The sequence below is a fragment of the Hemicordylus capensis genome, chromosome 2, assembly GCF_027244095.1.
Source record: "Hemicordylus capensis ecotype Gifberg chromosome 2, rHemCap1.1.pri, whole genome shotgun sequence".
Lineage (NCBI taxonomy): Eukaryota > Metazoa > Chordata > Lepidosauria > Squamata > Cordylidae > Hemicordylus > Hemicordylus capensis.
This window is the reverse complement of record NC_069658.1, coordinates 175,641,069-175,656,989: the sequence shown is the minus strand read 5'-3', so window position 1 is coordinate 175,656,989 and position 15,921 is coordinate 175,641,069. Positions and strand designations below refer to the sequence as shown.

The 15,921-nt window shown below is 46.3% G+C and overlaps 1 protein-coding gene across 3 annotated transcripts; it reads left to right on the top strand.

Annotated features, from left to right (window-relative positions):
* Positions 1-924: 924 nt before the first annotated feature.
* Positions 925-15,656, top strand: RAD23A (RAD23 homolog A, nucleotide excision repair protein). 3 transcript variants are annotated; one of them, XM_053292752.1, is made up of 9 exons: positions 925-1,142; positions 4,421-4,582; positions 4,939-5,132; positions 6,235-6,269; positions 7,787-7,914; positions 10,114-10,189; positions 10,417-10,547; positions 11,206-11,370; positions 12,508-15,656. In XM_053292752.1, exons 1-9 carry the CDS (start codon positions 1,071-1,073, stop codon positions 12,619-12,621), a joined length of 1,077 nt encoding a protein of 358 aa, XP_053148727.1. In that variant the 5' UTR covers positions 925-1,070; the 3' UTR covers positions 12,622-15,656. The 3 variants fall into 3 exon arrangements, with proteins under 3 accessions (XP_053148727.1, XP_053148728.1, XP_053148726.1); XM_053292751.1 differs by having other exon boundaries at positions 927-1,142; positions 6,214-6,269; XM_053292753.1 differs by lacking the exons at positions 10,114-10,189; positions 10,417-10,547 and having other exon boundaries at positions 6,214-6,269.
* The last annotated feature ends 265 nt before the right edge of the window (positions 15,657-15,921 follow it).

Below are 15,921 nucleotides of genomic sequence, written 5' to 3'. Positions count from 1 at the left end.
AAAAAGCAACGGAAAAGAGCGAGTCGGGCGCCCTCAGGTATTTCACACATGGAGCCTGTCACGTGAGAGGTACTTACTCTTCACGTGACCTTTCACAGGGATTTAGAATGTTAGCTGTGGAGTCAACTTCCGTTCCAGCGCAAGGCTTGTCATGTGACGAGATCTTAACGTGCAGATTCTAAGTCCTAGAACTGATAATTCAATTGGCCGAAAGCGGGGACTTCTACTTTAACTCACACAGAGACAGACCGTTGGTCCATCTAGCTTAGTATTGTCTACACACAGGCTGGCAGTGGCTTCTTAGGTTGCAGGCAGGATTCTCTCTCAGCCCTATCTTGGAGATACTGCCAGGGAGAACGTGGAACCTGCTGCATGCAAGCATGCAGATGCTCTTCCCAGAGCAGCCACATCCCCTAAGTATGTAAGTGTTCACATGTAATCTCCCATGTAAATGCAAACCAGGACAGACTGCTTAACAAAGGGGTCAATTCATGCTTGCTACCACAAGACTGTTGCATCTAGTGCAGTTAACCATGTACTTGGGAACATCTTACACCGCAGCCAACCTTTTGTACAACAATAATGTTTGCTAATGCTGAAGTACGGCGGTGGAAGCTATAGCCCCTCCCACCCCCGTCACTCCTTGGGGAGCTACTTCGGATTTTCAGAGAAAATATACACACCCCAACTCGTCTCCAGATGGCAGCAAAAGTAGTTCTAGTTAAATGGCCCTTCCATGGTCACCGACCACAAAACGAGGATTGAAACCAAGCGTGCCATGCTCGATTCACTTTCATACAGCCACCCCGTTCCTTTTACCCTCTTGCAATGCGAGGAGGAAATCGTAAGAAACGCTGGTTACCGGGAACTGTGCGTGGCTCTAGTTCCTCTCTCTATGAGGCGCCCTTTCCCCTGTCACGTGGGAAAGGCCTGGCTGGGGCCGGAAGCGGCGCGAAAGTGCGATTAAAATGGCGGCGGCGTGAAGTTGCATGTTGTTGTGGGGGCCCCCCCGCTGAGTCCGTTGGGAGGAACCGCCAGTCGCCGCCCCCGCTGCCCCTAGCCCGCTCGCCATGGCGGTGACCGTCACGCTGAAGACTCTGCAGCAGCAGACCTTCAAGATCCGGATGGAGCCTGACGAGACGGTGAGGGGCGGCGGGTCCTGTTTCCCCTCCTCTTCACCCCCCTTTGCCTTCCTCTCGCGCGCGCAACCTGCCCGTCTGTGCCGCTCTCCACCTAGGCCCGGCCTGGCCCCTTAGGAGTGGAGGCGGACACGCTGGTTGAAGACTGTCGGTATTCGCCCAGAATGGGTCGGGAACAGGCACCTCCTGCCCTCCACTCGCCTAGTATGTTTTTCCGGGGAGGAGGAAGGGTTGCCCTTTCCACCGCCTGTGTTGCCTCTCACAGGAGTCTTCAACTTTTTGTAGAACTGGGATTCACCCCCAACTCACAATATGGAGCACACTTTTAATTTGTTTTACCGAATGTGTGTGTGTCTCTCGGGAGACCATATGCAAAGGTCGACCTCGCAGTCCGACTGTGCCTCAGCTGGCTGGAGATCTTTGGCATGTGCAGTTTTCCATATCTCTCCATGCTAAGCTGCATCGGCAGAACTCCCTTCTTTTATACAGCTATTGTAAAAAGAGGAGTCCTGCCCTCCTTTGCAACTCCTTACCTTCTGCCAATTTTCTTTCTGTTGTTTTCTATTACTTTATCTCCCTTCTTTAAAAAAACGGGGGGGGAGGAAAATGATGGTACAATACACCATATGGGGCATATTCCACTAATGGGTTTTTCTGGCACAACAGGTGAAGACTGTTTATTATTATTAAGACTTAATTATTATTTAAAATATTTATATCCTGCTGCTCCAGTACACTACTGCTCAGGGTGGCTCACAACATTAATAAAATAGGTGCAATGTAAAGTAAAAGATTAATAAAATTAAATAAGTTAAATGACCAGGTTAAAGCCACATTTAAAATTACATTTTTTAAAAAGTTTCAAATTAAAAATTATTAATAAAATGCTAAAAGCTGAGAACTGAAAGATCTACCAGATACTTCTCCTGCCACTATATTTTTCCTTGCCTCCGTTTTGCTGGTAATCTGACCCTGAGAAATAATTTCCTAACTCCAGATACAACATTCTAAACCACAATGCCATTGCTGACTATTTACATAAGCAACACTTATTATCCAACAGCCCTACTGGATAAGGACCAAGGCCTATCTAGTCTAGGGATGTGCACGAACCAGTTGGGAGGTCCTTTTCCAGACTGGTTCACCAGTTGGGGGGTTACCTTTAGGGAGCAGGGAGTGTGCTCTCCCTGCCCCCCCCCCCACGTTTCCTGCACTGGTGCTGTGCCCCAAATCGCTGGCATGCCATGCAAGTGCACCAGCCACTTCCAGTCTGACACTGATCAGGGTGGCAAGAGGGTACACTGCCACCCCACATCAGCAATTTTTGGGACCAGTGTCAGTGGGGGGCACTGTTCCTTCTAAGGCGTGCGCCCGTGTGCATGCTCACAAGTTTTTGGATGTCTGCTCAGTTCATTTTAGATCCCACTCAGGAAGGCCCCATTCTGAATGCAGGTGCGCACACACTGCCTCGATACTGCTGCCCAGAACAAAACTTATTCTGCACAGATATGAAAAAAATTAGAGGGACTACTGGTGGGAGGTGGGGGTAAGAGCACTCTCCCTGCTCCTTACAGGGAACCCCACCACCACCAAACTGGCCATCTGCCGGTTCGTGCAGATCCCTAATCTAGTTCAGCATCCTTTCCCCCACAGTAGCCAACCAGATGCCTCTAGGAAGCCCACAGGCAAGAGGTGAGGGTAATACCCTCACTGCTGCTGCTGCCCTTCAACTGGTATTTGTAGGCATCCTGCCTCTTAGGCTGGAGGTGGCTTATAGCCACAAGTCTAGTAGCCATTGATAGACCTGTCCGTGAATTTGTCTAAGCCCCTTTTAAAGCCATCCAAGCTAGCGGCCATCACTATATCTTGTGGCAGAGAATTCCAGAGATTAATTCTGTTCTGTGTGAATAAGTACTTCCTTTTGTTGGTCCTGAATTTCCTGGCGATCGGTTTCATGGGATGACCCCTGGTTCTAGTGTTGTGAGAGAAGGAGACAAATTTCTGTCCACTCTCTCTATTCCATGCACAATTTTATATATCTCTTATCATGTCGCCCCGTAGTTGCCTTTTTTCTAAACTTAAGAGCCCCAGATGCTGTACCTTGCCTCATAAGGAAGGTGCGCCAGGTCCCGGAACATCTTGGTTGCCCCCTTCTGTACCTTTCACAGTTCTACAATGTTCTCCTTTAGATACAGTGACCAGAACTGTGTGCAGTATTCCAAAAGTGGCTGCACCATAGATTTGTATAAGGGCATAAAAATATTTGCATTCTTATTTTCAGCCCCCTTCCTAATGATCCCTAGCATGGAATTTGCCTTTTTTCACAGCTGCCGCACACTGAGTTGACAATTTCAACTAGCTGTCCACCATGACCCAGGATCTTGGTCAGTTGCCGACATCTCAGACCCCATCAGTGTATATGCAAAGTTAGGTTTTTTTGCCCCAATGTGCATCACTTTACACTTGCTCACATTGAACCGCATTTATCATTTTTCGCTCACTCACCCACTGGAGAGATCCTTTTGGAGCTCATAATCTGTTTGTTCACTTATTTACTGAAAATATTTATATACCGCCTTTCTACCTCAATATCAAGATGCCCAAGGCAACTGGCATAACATCTAAAACTGGATAATGAACTCAAAAACTGCAGCAACAAACCAAGCAGCAGAAAACACTATAAAGATGCCAGGAGGATAAAAATTCTGAAACCAGTTAAGCTGTAGGCAGCTTGGAGTAGAAAAGGTTGGCTTATGCTCCCTCTCGCTGAGGTTTTTTAAAAAGCAAACATAAAGCTTGGTTTGGATTTCTAAACCTTCTTGATTATGTAGAATTACATCCTGGTGCAGCAGTACCTTGACTGCTTTTTGTAGAAGGTAGTAATTCCATCCAATCATAATCTCCTGAGGTGCGGGTTTCTATACTTCTACGTAAGTTAGAAGAGGAAGGTTGCCTATTCCATTACTAATTTTAGGGGCTATGAAGGGATGAAAGTACTGTGAGTACCCTTGGCTTTGATATGTGTTGGCAGTGGGCAAGAGGGCAATGGCTCTGCATTCCTAAAGGTTTCCAGAAACGGAGGCCATTCTGAATCAATTTCTCATCATTAAGAATGAATACAGAATGAACTCAGGACATTAATTACAGGTAAGGGCCTGGTTGCTGAGGGATTATGTCTGGGAGAGACTCTTCAAAGACCTGTAATTCTCACTGTTGATTGGATGGGAAAAGTTGCCTCTTGAGCATTCAGATGTTGGAGCTAGCTTGGTCTTGATCCACAGGTCCGAGTTCTTAAGGAGAAGATTGAGGCTGAAAAGGGCAAGGAAGCTTTCCCGGTGTCAGGCCAGAAGCTTATCTATGCTGGCAAGATCCTGAGTGATGATGTCCCCATCAAGGAGTACAAGATTGATGAGAAGAACTTTGTAGTGGTGATGGTCACCAAGGTATGGCTGAGTGCCTCATAGCAATACTTCTCTTGGGGCAGAGCAGGGCTGTGCCTCAGCAGTTTTCCCTTGTAGTGGCTGTAGAGGGTGCCGTGTTGGAGAAAGCAGGTTTCATAAGCATTTCTGACGGGGAGCCCAGTAGGAATTTCAGGGTGGGATTGGGGAGCATGAGATGGGTGATTAAAGGACACTGAAAATCCCATGGTATGTCGTTGTTGGTTCCACGATGGGTTTCTCTTTGTTGCTCACCTGTAACTTGGATCCCTTTTACTTCCTCTGCAAATTGTTGCATGATCTCTATGGGGATAGAAATGCCCCATCTCCACAACTTAAATTTATTTTGGTTTCCTGTTCAGAACAAAACAGGCTCGGGAGCATCTGTCCCCTCACCCAGTGAAGCAGCACCCACTTCAGAGTCCACACCAGCCGCAGGACAGACGCTCCCCTCTGCAGCAGCCACACTTTTGCTACCCCCACCAGCAACTCCATCAAGTGAGGAAAAGCCCTCTGAAGAATCAGTGACTGTTTCCCCTCTGGAATCCACAGTTGGGTAGGTTTGGCATGCCTCACGATCCCAAAAAACTCTTGAATTGCTGTAGAAGACTTTGGAATGATCTAGTGGAAGGAGACATTTTAGGCCTAGGTAGCCATGACTGGTTCTGAAAATGCATCACTGCTTGTACTGCTGAGCAAACATAGTTGGCTCTTAGGGACTCGAGCAGATGATACTGGGAAATAGAATCAGTCTACATTATCTTGGGGAGGGTCTATAGTTCAGTGGTAGAACACTTGCTTTGTATGCAGAAGGTCCTTGGTTCAATCCCCAGCATCTCCAGTTAGGTTTAGAATAGATCTCTGTAGATTGTACTGAGCCAGATAGACCAGGGTCTGGCCCACCATAATTGACAGTTGCTAGATGGACCAATGGGCTGACTTGGAAAAGGCATCTTCTTATGTTTATGTAACTCTTGAGCTGGTCAACATCAAGAGTGTGCCCTTAGCAATTGTGTTTGCCTTTAGCGATTAACAGGTGGAGCAACACTTTTCTCTGCATTTGAGGTTCTTAAAGTGGAATCTGGATGCCCATATGTGAAATGGGTTTGATGGTGGGGGAGCAGTCTACAGAGGTGAGGACCTACCCCATAATTGACTTGTGTTCCTGCTCAGAAGGTGGGCTAGGATTTATGGTCTCTGATGAGCTTTCTGAGTACAGCCATAGTTGGTGACTAGGTTCGTCAGATGGTTTTGAAGAGCATTCAGAGAAGAATGACGTGAAAAGAGTCCATGTAAGCACATCTTAGGGGGCATCCCTCTTCTCCTGCCCATCATTATCTCATAGTTTGGTGCCTGAAGTCCACCAGTTCCATTCCCTGCCCTCTCTAAATAGTACCCCTGAATTGTGGTCACAGTGGGAAAGCTCCAGGCCCCAGCAGTGGTGGTGAGAACCATCAGGCATAGCGGTTGTTCACAAGTCAGCCTGCTAATTGTCAGCCATGGGAGTATGAGAGATATTTTTAAGTCTGAAGGGGAAACTGACAGTTCTGTTGCTTAGGCAGTCTTTGGCTCTTGCAGTTTTCTCATCCAGTTATCTGGAAGGACCCAGCTACTATTTCTCTCTCTTAAATTTGCAGCTCTGTTCCCTCTTCAGGTAGCATGGGATGTGAAGATGATGCAGCCTCCACCTTAGGTAGGTGAGCGCCTTTTCTTTCTGGTCACAGTGGAGAACTCTCAAATGCTTAGCTGCTATATGCTGTTTTATGACTACCTTATCCCTTTTCCTCTGATAAAATTCTGATGAGAGGATTCACAACTGACTTCTCCAATGGAGCAAGGGTTAGCTTAGGAAGTGCTGCCCTCAGGTGGCCAGTGCTTGTTAAAACAAGTCTCTTCTGTTGTTTTATAGAAATATAGGGTTCTAGTGTGCCATAGATCTTCAGCCAGGGACGGAGCCACCATTCAGTGGATGGGTTCAAAGAACCTGGCCATGAGCCATGGAAGGGCCACACAAACCCTCTGGAGTTCATTCTCAGCCAGCATTGGCTGACTGAGTGCATTTATTTCCCTTTCTCCTTTGCTGGAGGGAGAGGAATGGAAATAAACTGGCTCGGAATGAGCTCTGAAGGGCTCACGTGGGCCCTTTGGAGACCGGGCCACACCCCTTTTGCACATGACATCACGCATGTGGCCCAGTCTCCGGAGGACCTGCGTGAGCCCTCCAGAGCTCATTCCCAGCCTGGCTGGGTGCATTTATTTCCCTTTCTCTACCTCCAGCGATGCACCCAGGCAGCAAACGCTGGCCAGGAATGTGCTTCGGATGGCTTGTGCGGGCCCTCGGGAGATCAGGCCAAGCCCATGTGCATGTGACATCATGCGCAAGGGGCATCACTGGCTCATGCAGTGCATGCGCAGCAGGGCCACCAGGGATGGGGCTGAACCTGTGCCTCCGTTCCCTGCCTCCACCACTCTCTTCAGCTGATCTTTTGAGACTCACAAGTGGGTCGTACTCCAGAAGTGCTGCCACCACTTTCTTTTGTTTCTTTTTTTTTAAGAAAGAAGGGGGAAGCAGCGGAAGGGTAAAAAGAACAGAGGAAAAGGATGATATGATAAATAAATAAAAGTAAAGGTGGGTCCCATTTTGCAGTTTGGGATTAAAGGTGGATCCCAGGTTTGGAAAGGTTGAAGATTACTGCTGTAGATGGAGCTTCTGTTGTGCTGCTTGACCCATTGTTTGAGGCAGTTTAGTGGCTCTCATATCCGTATTCCAGACTCTTACTATTGATCACGAATGTTTTGTAAGTGGAATTCTATGCAGCAAGACTAAGGCACATGGATGGAATGGCTGCACAAATCCTGCTTGCCCTTCTGTTGTTGTGTTGTTGAAGGAGCTGTGAGAGACTTGATTCCTAGCCATCAAAGGGGAATTGGAGTCTGGTCCTGGGGACCTGTGAATAGAAACCTGGATTTGATGTTTTTGAGACCTGAGATTACTCTTCCAGGGCCACAGTACAAGGTTTCATAGTTTTGCAATTGTTTGTGAGTAGAGGATTGAACTCCTTGTCGCAAAGATGCTGGTAAGGACAAAGTGGCCTGTTGCATCTGGCCCAGCTGTCAGTCTTACTTCCCTTTTCATATGCAAAGGTCAGGTAAAATGAGTAGCTGCAGTTATTCCTTTAATACCAAGCTGTCTTCCAATTCTGTCTCTAGTTACTGGTTCAGAGTATGAGACGATGCTGACTGAAATAATGTCAATGGGCTATGAACGAGAACGGGTGGTAGCAGCACTCCGAGCCAGCTACAACAACCCCCACCGGGCTGTGGAGTACCTGCTAACGGTGAGGAGAATTCCTGGGTTTGTTTTACCCACCTGTTTTGGGTTGTCCTTCAGTTCTCCAAGAGGGATGTGGTTTTGTTAGGTGAGGCCCCAATTCCTGGTTTTCCTTCCATTCTTTCTGTTGGCTTTTTGTAATTCTCTTCTGCTCCCTTATTTCTTTTGGTAGCTCGAAACAGGCACAGTTCTAAGCTTTCTGGGTCATGTCAGGTAGGCCTCTTGATGGGTTACCCTACAAACTCTACAAAATGGGTTTCCAGCTCTGCACATGACACTGTGCACAGCATAACACCACAGAAGCCCACACAGGTGTTAATCACAGTTCAGTTCTATTCTATTCTATTCTATTCTATTCTATTCTATTCTATTCTATTCTATTCTATTCTATTCTATTCTATTCTGAGATGTAATATACTGCCCAATCCACAGACTCGGGGTGGTGTACAAACAAGAATAGCATCCAAGATTTCAAAACAAAACACAAATTAAAGGGCAAATGCATGGCAGAAAAGAAATGTCTTCAATAAGGTTTTAAAGCTGAGAGGGAGGAGGCAGACTGAATCTGGGGCACTGGGGAGAGAATTCCAGTGTGAAGGGGCAGCAACAGAGAAAGCCCTTCCACAGGCCCTAGTACTATGGACCTCTCTGAGACCAGGGACCGAAAGAAGGGCAACTGGAGAAGATCTCACAGGACAGGACAAGACAGGATTTAACAACCGTAAGCAGTTGTGAGAGACAGTTGCTTGGCATGAGGAGTATTGTATCAGTCAGGGCTGAATCCCTGGGAAGGTGAGATACAACCAAAGCTATCATGTGTGCATGATCCTCATGTGGCAGTGCAACTCATGGAATAAAAAACTTGAAAGCTGCGTTAATGTTGCACAGTGATTCCTGCACAAAACAAGGAGGATCAGTCTTACACATTGGGCATCTTCTTTTCCTCCTCCTCCCCTCCACACTGCTCAGCCAGAAGGTTTGGGACCCAGTTCCTGTGTTCTGTTCAAGATGGTTTCCTGATGTATGAAGAAAATTGGAAGGCCATTGGAAACCTGACAAAATATTTAAATTCCAATCACTATGAAGAATGAACATTTAGTAAATGTTAGCAAGCTTCCTTACTTTCATAACATTTTCCAATGGCGGGATTTAGAATGTGTGTTTTTTCCTGTGACCCAGAATTCTTGACCCCTTGGATATTTGTGCCGCTGGGATTATGAGGAGCCACCTGGCTATGTCTTCCGGGTGATGGTGCTTGATCCAGCCCCTAGGAAGCTCATGTTCTGTGCTTGGAATTCAGAAACTGATTCCGTTTGTACCGTCGTTGTTGGTACCCTGGGTGAGGGCTGAAATAGTGGAGGAAGAGTGGGATGAGGCTGAAGGCAGACAAGAGACAGGATTGGACCAGGATTTATGGGAAAGCGCACAGAGAAGAGCAAGGAGGTCTTTTTTGCAGAGAAGAAAATGTTCTCCTTCATTGTCACTTGAAGCCTTGTCTAAATCACTTCTGATTTCTGAGCCAATAGCAGAAACTGTCTTAATGTTTGTTTACCTTTTATACTCCTAATCTCCCCCCTCCAATCAAATTATGTAATATACTACAAATCCTGCAGTCTCTGGGTCCAGTCATGAGTATGACGGCTGTGCTTTGGAATGTCTGAAGCTGAATAATGCACACCACCCCTTTGGAGCAGGGTGGAGGCGGCAGCTCAGAGTGCACCCATCTCCATGCAGTGTTGCACACTTTCAGTGCAAGAAGACACACACACACACCCCTCAACGGGAAGCAGAGCTCCCTACTGCCTCACTGATGGCTGGGAAGGTATGTGGGGAGCACTGGAAGGTTCAAGCACTTTCCTTGTAGAGCTCTATGGGATATGATCCAGTGCTCCTCATGTGCCTTTCCAGCTGTAACTGTACAATATGGGGCTTTGCTTCCCATAAAGGACCCTCACTCTCACCGGAAGTGCACAGTACTTTGTGGAGATGGGTACACAGCAAGCGGCTGCCTCTGCATGGTTCTGAGGGAGTGGTACATGTTATTTAGCTTCAGAGATGGTGAAGCACAGCCCAAATGAGTACACACAGATTTCCAGTCCTCTGGTCACTCTGAACCATTTACCCATCAAAATGCCTTCTGGGGATGGAGTCCTGAAAATCGCACAAATTGGAAATGCTTCTAATTCAGTTTCCCTTCATTTTTCAGGGCATCCCAGGTAGCCCAGAACCAGAGAGAGCCCCCATACAGGAGAGTCAACCCCAAGAGCAGTCAGCACCAGAAGGTGGGTTGCTCTTCCCCCTACTTCCATGCAGCCAGTTTGCTGGAGGTGTGGACTGGAGGAAGTAATTATTGTAGGTGACTGTGTCTCAAACTGTCGCTGGCTGGCATGGTAGAAGAGCACCATCCCTTTCAGAAGACTTGATGGCATTCCCTTTCAGTATGCATTGCTCCTCGTCCTATTTCCTGCCCTGCTGGAATTGAGGCTTTAACCCCCCTCTCTGCCTACAGGAGAGAATCCTCTGGAGTTTCTGCGAGACCAACCGCAGTTCCAGAACATGCGGCAGGTGATCCAGCAGAACCCAGCCCTGCTTCCAGCCCTGCTCCAGCAGTTAGGCCAAGAGAACCCTCAGCTGCTGCAGGTAACTGGGCTATAGGGCAGGACTCTGTCATCTCAGTCAGTCGGGACAGCACTGCAGCAATCATAAGGGTCAAAGTCACATTGGTCTGGAAGGGATGCTGTTACAGAGATACATGTTAGCATGAGAAGTGTGACTTTTAGCATCTCCCTGGCTTTAACAAATTTATGTAGTTGTTATAGACAGGAGACAAAGCACATAAGCTTGTGCCATCCACTGTTACACAGTGTCTGGGCAGTTAATTTGCCCCATTGTGTTGGCTTTGATCAGTTTTGCTATACCCTGCTTTCAGATTCTTTCCTTTAGTTTCTCCCTTCCAGTGTCAAACTTCCTGGCTCAACTTTCTCCCTATTATGCTGGTATGTCTACTCAGGATCTTAGATGAAGATAATTACTGCTGGTAAACTCAAATAGTGTGTGTGGGAACTAGAGAGGATGATTGCGAAGACCCATATAAGAATTCTTTGGGTCAAAGATAAGGATTTGAATATGGGAGGAGAATGAGGCAGGGCAGGTCTCTTCAGCTTTCCTGTCACATCACAGGATGTCCTTGAAGGTCTTTCTATTGAAGTAGACTGACGTTTGTCAGTAGAGAGAGAGAGAGAGAGAGAGAGAGAGACACACACACACACAATGGTAACTACTTCTCTTCTTTCTACAGCAAATCAGCCAGCACCAGGAGCAGTTCATCCAGATGCTCAATGAACCCCTGGGTGAAATGGCTGACATTGCAGACATTGAAGGAGAGATGGGTGCCATTGGGGAAGAAGCTCCTCAGATGAATTACATCCAAGTCACGCCTCAGGAAAAAGAAGCCATAGAAAGGGTAACATTACTGAGAGAGGAGTTGTGGCCTGGGGAGTGGGGGCAGGAAGGGGAGACCTTGTTCTCTCAGCTCGTGTTTGTCTTATGAAAGATGGCATGGTTAAGTGGCTCTGCTTCTTGTCCTGCAGCCTGTAGAGATGTGTCATGTTAGTTAGAGCAGAGGAGATGGGACTTGCCGTTTAACCTTGGGATATTGCCTGGAGTGAAAGTCTAATACCTTCTTGTCATTAGAGCCTGATGACAGCACAAGAGTTTTATGGTAGGAAATACCAGCTGCTTTGGAATGTAGGCTCTGAAGATTGGCTATATTTCTCTAAATCAAGGTCATTATAAGCCAAGCTTGGGATTCTGACCTACAGGTTGTAGGACTTTCAGACGATCTGTTGCACTGTAGTTGGTGCTACAGGCTCCTCCTCCAGTGATTCCAGAGGCAGGGTGTCTTCTAATTCATACCAATCATACCTGATTTCTGTACCAAAGCAACCAGTTATATTACTCAAAGTTCAATTGTGCAGATAGAGTGCATAAATGTGCTTAATAGCATATTTTATTCTGAAACTACTGCTAGACTTCTGTAAAATTTGGAAAGGAATTAGCAGGAGGAGAGTTGGAGAAATGGGGTGAGGGTGACCTGACAGGCAGCCAGGTAGTATGCCCCTTTGAAACTGTTCACAGTGACTTGCACATTTCCAGAAGACTAGAAATCTTGCTTTTAAAAAAACCAAACCAAACTCCAGCATTGTGACTTTAAGAAACCCAAATGCTAAGCCAGCTTTCAGCTTCTGTATGGTGGGTTTTTTTTTTTGCAAATTTGTGGGAAACTGAGCTTGTTCAAACCCTACTGATGATGGTGGTGGTGTTGGTGGTGGCGGCATCCTGCCCCATTCCTTGTGGTGAGGAATATTGCAGATTGTTGCAGATCTTGTTTTGGTTTTCCTGACCTAAAATTGAACCACAGAAGATAGGAGTGTCTGGGGGTCTCCTATAAGGGGGCTTTTTGTTGTTGATGATCTTTGGCAAAGTTCCTGGCTTTTGCTCCTTATGGGGAAGTTGAGATTGTAAGTGACATGGGGAGAAGTGTTGACAGGACATTTTTAACCTATTTTCTTTCTTTGCTCTTTCTCTCCCTCCCCCTTAGTTAAAGGCCTTGGGCTTCCCTGAGAGTCTGGTGATCCAGGCATATTTTGCCTGTGAGAAGAATGAGAATCTGGCAGCCAACTTCCTCCTGAGTCAGAACTTTGATGATGAGTGATAAAGCAAAAGAGTTTTATATAAAATTCTCTATATAAATATTCGTTTATTTAAAGGGGCACATATTTGGGTAGGGTGGGGGGTGGTGGTATGATTTTAGAACATCCCTGGAGGAATTGCTGGCTGGAGGGAAATACTCTACCTTGGAAACTGGGCAGTTGGGGAAAAAGCAGAACAAACGGACATTCTCTTTCCCTCCCCCGAAACAGCCACGTTTGAGCACAGCTGCATCCCATTACAGTCCTGGGACTTGCAAGCAGGATGTTCAGGGAAAGGTTGACACAGCAGATGGGTTCTGTTGGACCTTCTCCCATCTGAGCTGATTGCGTGTGTGCAAACAGATTGCTCTTTTGTTTGCATATTCCCCCCTCCCCCTGCCAGCGCACAGTGCCACAATGCGTAAATATGTCTGTGCCCATCAGCTAATTCTGTCTGCAGACATATTCCCTTCCATTTCTGCCATTGGCTTTTGAAACAAGCCCAGTTGACCATCCCCATTCCAAAGCACTGCTGTGCTAGGTGCGTATCCTGCCTTCTGATGATCTTGTTGTTAGATTCTGCCTGTGTGGAAAGGCTGTGCCATGGTAGAACAATACCCTGCCATGTTGCACACAAATGCAGCATGTTTTCTTAACCTGGTTCTGTCTGTCGTCCTCTGTTAAGCAGCCACCCACCTTGTACTTGCAGTTCCCCTGACACTGTTTTTAAACTCAAAAGAACCAGACTAAAATGAACTGTGGAAATCGGGACTGGGGAACACTTGTCTTTAGACCCAGCCAGTCTGTCCTCAAACACTGGGGTCCTTTTGCTTGGCATCAGACATTTCTGGTCAGCTGCTCTGCAGAATCAGAAGTGTGGCTGAACTGCCTATAAAATCTAGTTCTTGGGGTTGCCTGAAAAGGTTCAACGGCCGTGTAATCCATTGCTCAGAACTGTTTGATCTTGCAGCTTTTAACACCTAAGATCTCAGAACCTGCAAATCTAATGCAGTAGCAAAAAGAATAGATTTTTACAAATAAAAATTAGCAAACGAGTCTCTTAAAAGTGACTTTTTGAAGCAAATGTCCACTGAATGAACCCAGCTTTTAAAATTTCCTGTGTTGTGGCAGTTTTAAAGAAACTAATATTTTCTAGTATTAACCTGATGTTACCTGTTATTTGGAAACATTATTGTATTTTAAGAATTTTTCTCTCAAAGAATACCCAGTAGTATTGAGGATACAAAATCTGTGTTAGACGGGGGGGTGGGGGCCTTTTTTAATTTTTGGGGAAAGTTCAAATTGATTTATTTCCACAAATTATTTATTGGAAAATGTGTAACAAGAAAGATCCTGTTGTGATGTACCTTTTTGAAACTTGAGTTGGACTGACTAGGCATTACCATATCCTGATTGAGCTCACAAAGGAGCTGATCTAATTCTAGCCTTGTCGTTCCCTGATATCCAGTGAAATTTACCTTTAACTCTAAAAGGACATGTGCAAAACTGCCCGTCTATCCCGGTTTAGACCATCTTCCACCTCTATGTGGGGGTGTTCATTGAAGTTGTTTCTGGCTTGAACCTCAATAAAACTCAGTTATCACCTGTTAACCCCCCATTTCCTTTGATAAACCATGAAACTGACTGTTGCCTCTCTGTTCCTCCCCCTTCCCAAACCCTGTCTGGGAGTCCCACTATTTCCTCAGCACATGCCCACTGCAAAGAGATCCAGAGTATTGCCTCTATGCCTCAAAAATAAATTCTGAAGCCATAAGTTACTGCTAAATTGTGTGATATTGTTGTGTGGCTATGACTGACAGTATGCAATATGTTTTGAATAAGCTAAACTAATTTTGATTTCAAGCTTGGAAGTGTGCCCTGTGGTTAGAGAATGGGGTGTGAACAAGGCCCAAAGGGGTTAGGATCACTTGGTCTGATAAGCAAAGCTGCTTTCCTGGCGAAATTAACCTGGATAAGCTGCAGGAGCATATTTTGAGCAGTTCCCTAGTAGCTAGCAGCTTAGGCTACAGTTTGTGGTTGGGTTCAGGGACCTGCCTGAAAGCTCCCGAAGATGGCTGTCCTACTTGACACTTGATTTGGCATAGGCATTCAGACAGCATCGTGGAATCCTCGGGTAGTGGGGTGTGTGTGCATGCGTGTTTGCTTGTTTGGATCTGAACTGCCCACTCCAAGTTCTTAACTCCCCAGCTTCTCCTCTGTCTCCAATCAAAGACAATGCTCCTGCATGCTTCTGGCTTTCTGTAGAGCAGTGGTAGTTGAGGTGGGTTGATGGGGTGCTATGTTGCCCACGTGTAGAACGAATGTTGAATTCTGTGCCTGAGAAGCTTAGTTTCCTTCAGATGAAAAAAAGAAAACAAACCTCACTGCTTCTAGGTCTTTAAGGCGGCAAGGAAGAGGCTTGAAAGTGTGTTCAGTGGCTGGGGAAATCCCAAAAGCCTGGGAGGGGAGAGGGACTAAGTAGAATTTCCAGGGGGGCACCAGTGTTTGTGTAACTCCTTGCCACTCTACATGACTAGCAAAAGCAGAATAAATGCTGCAAAATAAGCAAATAGACATGATTGATGGGTTTGCAAAATGTGGCACAGAATTTTGACTTTAGAATGAAATCTACCACCATCTTCTGGGTGCTGAGGTCTCTTTTTGGGGGTGGGGATGGAAACTATAGGTGTGTATTTTATCAAACATGGGTGGAGAAAAATGTATTTTCTTGGCGCTTGCAAAGAAAAATTTGACCAGTTCTACTGTACTTGCTGGGCCTGAAATGAACAAAAGGTCACTACGGCCTGGTGACAGACCTCCATTTCAGCTCGGTTCTTGTTCAAGAAATGGGATAACAGAATGCCCGTGTTCATTTTGGAGGCCCTGTCTGAATTGTGCCCTCTGATGCAAACACTGGCGTGTTTCACCTTCAACTTCCTGTGTTGAGGCTTGGAGAGCAATATCCATGCCTCCTCTCTGTCTCTGGTTGAAATGTTTTGGGCGCTGTGAATGGAGTGAAATAAACAAGCTGTTGAGGCCACTAAGTGGCAGGAAAGGATGTGGATCTTCTTCAGTGAATGTGTCTGACTCTTTGTTTTCCAAAGGGAAGGGAGGGTTTGGGTGGGACAAGTGCTAAGCAAGAGGATAAGAGCAGCTCTTTGAAAGCAGCATTTCCGACTTGGTATTTGAAGAACCTCTTGAAAAGAATACTGGCTAGGTAGGCTAGAAAGCAACACATGCCTTTCTAAATCTTGGTAGCTAACCATGTATCTTGTTAGGCCTCACACTGCTGTTCCTGTTGCACACAAGGGAAATTGAGCTTG

Excerpts from the sequence above, each read along its gene's own strand:
- RAD23A (XM_053292751.1), top strand. The coding sequence starts at position 1,071 with ATGGCGGTGACCGTCACGCTGAAGACTCTGCAGCAGCAGACCTTCAAG. Across the intron at positions 5,133-6,213 it reads CCTCTGGAATCCACAGTTGG|CTCTGTTCCCTCTTCAGGTA; the intron begins GTAGGTTTGGCA and ends TTAAATTTGCAG. Across the intron at positions 10,190-10,416 it reads AGAGCAGTCAGCACCAGAAG|GAGAGAATCCTCTGGAGTTT; the intron begins GTGGGTTGCTCT and ends CTCTGCCTACAG.